At 36.8% G+C, this 6,373-nt stretch overlaps 1 protein-coding gene across 1 annotated transcript; it reads left to right on the forward strand.

The window, feature by feature from the left end:
* Window positions 1-1,065: 1,065 nt before the first annotated feature.
* On the forward strand, window positions 1,066-2,725 carry LOC101307321 (UDP-glycosyltransferase 73C1-like). The gene has a single exon (XM_004304445.1). It carries the CDS (start codon window positions 1,066-1,068, stop codon window positions 2,515-2,517), a length of 1,452 nt encoding a protein of 483 aa, XP_004304493.1. The 3' UTR covers window positions 2,518-2,725.
* Window positions 2,726-6,373: the final 3,648 nt, after the last annotated feature.

Genomic DNA, 6,373 nt, shown 5'->3' on the forward strand with positions numbered 1-6,373 from the left:
ATGAAAACATTGATAAAGGCTGTGAGGAAATTTAAAAAGTTGAGGGCTACCTTATTTTTGATTCTTTATTCTTTGAAAATAGGACCACATTGCATGATTGCAGACTAACCCAATTATTATGGCTAATTGCTAATTTTTTAGACCGATAATGGCACCTAAATGCATTATCTCAAATTACGTCCTCAGCTTTTCAGCCTCGACCAACAACAATTAGGTTGTGAAAGAGACAAAACCTTATGTATGCTGACTGTGTTTTCCAGAAGATTAAGAACGTTTATGCAAGACAAAAGTCAGGATCATATCGAATAGTAACTAATCTTAATCGGTACTATACGTCCATACTACGTACCATCTAAACTCTAAAGCTCCATAGTTTGCTAGGTATTAATTTCCGCATGCCAACTTGGGACTAGACAAAACCTATAAATCTTGCCAAACCTAATCTGAAATTTCTTGACTATTTCTCAATAGTCTGTATGTACTATTTGTACAATCACTACAACATGATCCCATTTGAACTCAAATACTTAAGTGGGCAAAGTTCATATTTTGTTTTTGGAAAATAATGACAATTAAAATGCTAATATATATATATATATATATATATATATATATATATAGCTAGAGCCGTACGGCCCTAGGAGGATCTTATTTTCTTTCTTTTTTTTTTTGTTTTTTGTTTTTTTTTTGGGTAAATAAACGAGTAAATTAAACAAAAAATGAAAGGGCATATTAAGCACAACCAAAGCCAGAGGCAACAAAGACTACAGAACTAGGAAAAGAAAAACAAGCTTATTGTTTTATGATAATTGAGAAGGACCACAATGAAAGGGCAAAGCAAGTGTTATATCATAATGCATCAAGTGTTCTAACGATTTCTATTATATTGGTGATAATTCATTACCAAAATCCTTCAGTTCAGTTAAATTAAGCCTATTTCTACACAAAAGGGATTAGAAAAAAAAATTAATTAGAAAGATGCATATAGCATCACCAGAAATAAAAAAAAGGGAAAGGCTGGCTTGCATTCTCTATAAAATGCACTCCATGGAAACTCTTCATATCATGGGATCCCAAACACCCCAGCTTCACTTTACCTTATTCCCTCTTATGGCCCAAGGCCACATGATTCCAATGGTTGATATGGCTAGAATGTTGGCACTGCGAGGTGTTACCATAACCATTTTCACCACACCATGCAACGCCGCCCGTTTCAAATCAGTCCTTGATCGTTCCATCGAAGCCGGGCTTCAAATTCGAGTAATCGAACTGAAGTTTCCATGTCAAAAGGCAGGACTACCGGAGGGGTGCGAGAACTTCGACATGTTACCTTCACCCGACCTAGCCTTCAACTTCTATAATGCAACAGCAATGCTGCAAGAGCAAGTAGAGAAGTTGTTCCCAGAGCTCACACCGAAGCCAAGTTGCATAATCGCAGACCTATGCTTGCCTTACACAAACAACATTGCTAACATGTTTGATGTACCAAGGATAAGTTTCCATGTACATTGTTGCTTTTCACTCTTGTGTATGTACAATTTACGAGTTCATTCCAAGTTTCTTGAGAGTGTAACCTCCGATTCGGAGTACTTTATTGTTCCAGGTAATTTGCCTGATCCAATCGAGGTTACGAAAGCTCAGATACCAGGACCATTACTTCCAAACTTGAAGGGTTTCCTTATCGGAATGGGAGCAGCTGAGAGAGCCTCATACGGTTCCATTGTGACCACTTACGAAGAATTCGAGGGAGCATATGTTAATGAGTACAAGAATGCAACAAAAAAGAACCATCTCTGGAGTATAGGACCAACCTTTTTGTGTAACCAAGATGACTTGGAAAGAGGAAACAAGTACTCAATTGATAAAAATCAGTGTTTGAAGTGGCTTGATTCCTGGGAACCAAACTCTGTGCTCTATGTTTGCCTTGGAAGCCTATGTAATCTGATGCCTTCACAACTCTTAGAGCTTGGCTTGGGGATAGAAGAGACAAAGAGGCCATTTATTTGGGTACTAAAGGAAGGGAGAACATCAAAAGAGTTAGAGGAGTTGATCTTGAAAGATGGTTTTGAGGAAAGAAACAAAGAAAGAGGCCTTGTGATCAGGGGTTGGGCACCTCAAGTGTTGATTTTGTCACACCAATCAACTGGAGGGTTTATAACACATTGTGGAACGAGTTCATTTCTTGAAGCAGTATGTGCTGGGGTTCCCATGGCCACTTGGCCACTATTTGGTGACCAATTTTTTGCTGAGCATCTTCTTGTGACAGTTCTGAAAATTGCTGTGAGAATTGGGGTGCCAAAACCACTGAATTGGGGAGAGGAAGAGAAGACTGGGATATTGGTGTATAAGGAAACTGTGAAGGAAGCCATAGAAATATTAATGGATGAAGGTAAAGTAAGCCAAGAGAGAAGGGAGAGAGTTAGGGAGCTTGCAATTTTGGCAAAGAAAGCTGTACAAGAAGGGGGTTCATCTTATGCCAACATTACAAATCTAATCCAACATTTCATGCAATTATGAAGTGGTGGGTGTGATGAATCGCATGTTTGGTTTCAAGGTGTGTGTTGTTTTTAGTGTTTGAAAGATGTATTTGCATCTTTGTCCAAAGAAGAAAATAAAAGAAAAGTGTGTGCTCTCCAAGGTGATGACACTCATGTGTATCCTTGGGTTTGTTATTGTTGTCAATCAATTGTATGATGGAAATAAGATTGAAGACTTATTGTTTGGTACCCTTTGGTTATGGGAATTCATAGTGCATGTTTCAAAGGAGATAAGAGTCAAATCACTTTTGAAGGTGATCAAGTCAAGAAGATACAACTTAAAAGAAAATAAGTTAAAAATCCCTTTTGGTACGAGTCTTTGCATAAAGAATATTATAGTTGCAACTCATGTAGAATTAGATCAACAATGATTTCAAGTAATTTTATGCATGTTTATATATTAAAAGGTGTTGTAAATAATTATTAGTTAGTGGATATTCTTGTAATTAGCCGACTATGGTTGTTATTGTAATTTACATCATTACCTCATCTCTATATAAGAGAGTTCTCAACTCAATGAAAGACACACATATTATCTCATTCTCTTGGTTGTTTCTCTCATTTCTCAATCTTTTCATTTTCGTTTTATAACACGTTATCAGCACGAATAGTTCTAATGTTGAGGTAGTTTTTATGCAGCATGGAAGAGAGACCGTTGATCAATCGATAGAAGAATCATTCAACATGGTTTAGAATTTCAATCACAAACAAGCTCTCGGATTGGATTAGAAGTTTAGTCCACCAATATTTTCGGTTCTGACACATGAGATGAACACTCATTGATTCGCTCTACATCAAGTAAAGTCTTCTAAATTTTTATTATAATTCATGTTTCTTTCAAACCTTGATTACGTGAAAAACCACCCTGAAACATGAACCATATGTTGTTTATGTTTCGATCTTGTGATTTCATGTTTTTTACCTTTGGTTGCATATTGAAAAATCCGCCTACGATGCATGAACACCAAATTTATTTTATTAGTCTATTTGGTTAATACATATGAATATGAAATGTCATATAAATTTTCTTATGTTATGAGAATTAGGAAAAAAAAAATATAACACCAAAAGGAAAATCACTACGGAGGCCAGTAGCCACAGAAATCAGCCTTTACAACTGCCTAGTAGTGCAGACAAGGAGGCACATGGATCAGGAAATTTTTTTTTTTTCTATGACATCCAAACTCAGGATCATGCATGCGTTCCGGTAGTAGAGCTTGTAACCGTTAAGGGTTTACCACTAATTTAGTCATTGATAGCAAACATTACTTATATTCCATATTCATTATGCCTGAAGCATTTAGTGATAAGAAGGAATTAAAAATTATTTTAATGAGTTTGAATAAAATGCGTTAATACATGTTATGGCATTTCAACGTTGATTATGTTACTTAATTGTAACTTAACATATACGTTTTGTTAGTTACAAATTTGAATTGTTTCAAATTCAATGTCATTTAAGCGCATGTAATGCTTGAAACATTTACCAAGTTATAACATATAGATTATGCTACAAGAATTATGGGTTAAATTATTGCAGAATTTATGATAGAAACGTTATGGTTACACCAATTTAAATAATGTCATTTTAATCCATTAAGTATTAATTTTGGGTTTTAATTACACGATTATTGCATAAACGTTATGCCAGAAGCATTTATCCAACTTCATACCTATACGTAATGCTAGAAACATTAATGAGATTTGAACTCATTGGGAAGGAAATCACTTGTCCCAGAATTGCCCTGTGCCCAATGTGTCATTAATAAAATTTTGACATGTGGATCTCAGTCATCACACTACCAGGACAAGCATTTTAGCCGACGAAAAAGTTTCGTTGGCCTGTTAGCTTAATTCGTCGACTATGGTTTCGTCGGGAAAGGGTCGTCGACGATGACTTTAGCCGACGACACTAGAAGACGTCGTCGGCTATTATCTGGGACAATAGCTGACGAATATCTTAAATGTTTCGTCGACCATAGTCTGAGACTTTAGCCGACAACGATATTCGTCGGCTAAAGTATGTAATAAAAAATTAAAAAAATAACTATAGCCGACGAAATATAGTCTGTTTCGTCGGCTTTAGAAGTGTTTAGCCGACGAAACATGCCATAATTCGTCGGCTAAACCTTATAAAAAAAATTAAAAAATACTATATCCGACGAATATCTTTGGCTAAAGTTGTTGGTTTTTGGAAAAAAAAACTGCAGAAACTTTCGGCCACCTCCAATCACCACCAAAATTTGACAGAATCTTCCTCTCAACATTTCGAACAACTTTCTAGAAGAAGTCGAAGCCCAATTCTAAGCCTAAACAGGTCAATTGAATCAAAATATTAAAATCCCCAATTTTAAACCCTAAAAACTTCAAATCTTCGATTCTCCTCATACACACCGAATCGAGCTACCAAATTCTAGGTGAATGTAGTACTAATCAAACTCAACTTATCCATATATGGAACTCACCAAATGGTGACCTGAGGAAGGAGAAATTTGATCGACACCGAATCCGAATCGGCGGAGTTTTGGAGCTCGGTTTATCCCTCACAACGGCGCCACTCGATGCACCACCTGTCCAGCAATGAAGTAGAGACGACAGCGAAGCTTTTGGGACAAGTGTGGCGGTCTCCGGTGGCTTGAGGGCGGAGCTAGGCAGAGAAGAAAATCCGGCAGGAGAAACAATAACTTTTTCTGATTTTCTGACTTTTTACGTACCATCCACCTCCGGTAAAACTCCTATATAAAAAATTTTACCCGACGAAATTCTTTATTTTCGTCAGCTAAACTCTTTTGAAAACTGGATCCGACAACGTTAAGGGCTCGATCGAAACGGTCAACCATAATCCATCGTCACTTATCACCCGAAAATGCTCATATCTCCCTCTATATTACATAGTTTGGTCAAACCTTCCACATGAAAAACTCTCACGTAGATGAGACGCAACTGCCCATATAAAAATTTTGAGACATTTACCTTCCGACGATAGGGCTCCCCATAGGGAATAATAAAGGTAAATAGGGTTGACCGCTACTATCGGCACCTAGACGTTACCCGGTTTACGTGATTTTTGAACCATAGTCGTATTTCACCATTCTGAACACATCTTATTTCACAAGATTTTTGATAATTTTGCTTCCTATGTAGAGTTGGTTCACAAAGTTGTATAACCTACTAAACAAGTTATACAACATTAGGAGACACGTGATTCCGATGACTAAAATTCACAAATCAAAATTCGACCGTCAGATATGATCATTATGACGAAAGATGTCTATGGTAAAAAATTCAACTGGATTCGACAACGTTAAGGGCTCGATCGAAACGGTCAACTCTAATCGGAAATAAGAAAACTGCATTTTGAAGCCCTAAACGGACTCGGATGGCCAAAAATGCTCATATTTTATGGCAAAGTGATGAGTTTGACTCGTAGGGCCGTTACGCTTCCGGAAAGGTATTACAATAGTCAATCAGACACTGAACGCCAAATCTGCAGCATACCGGGTTTCTACTGTTCTACATCAGAGACGTTACCCGATTTACGTGATTTTTGAACCATAGCCGTATTTCACTATTCTGAACATATCTTATTTCACGAGATTTTTGTTAATTTTGCTTATATGTAGAGTTGGTTCACAAAGTTGTGTATTTGTTTAAAACCTACTAAGCAAGTTATGCAACATTTTATTGTTTTTCTTTTAGCCGACGAATAATAGCCGACGAGATTTTTTTTCTTCTACTAAAATACTTTAGCTGACGAGTAAAAACTTTGGCCGACGAAGGAAAACTTTGGCCGACAAAAAAAAAATTTTGTCGGCTAAAGTATAGTATAGCCGACG

This window comes from Fragaria vesca, linkage group LG6 (genome assembly GCF_000184155.1).
Source record: "Fragaria vesca subsp. vesca linkage group LG6, FraVesHawaii_1.0, whole genome shotgun sequence".
Lineage (NCBI taxonomy): Eukaryota > Viridiplantae > Streptophyta > Magnoliopsida > Rosales > Rosaceae > Fragaria > Fragaria vesca.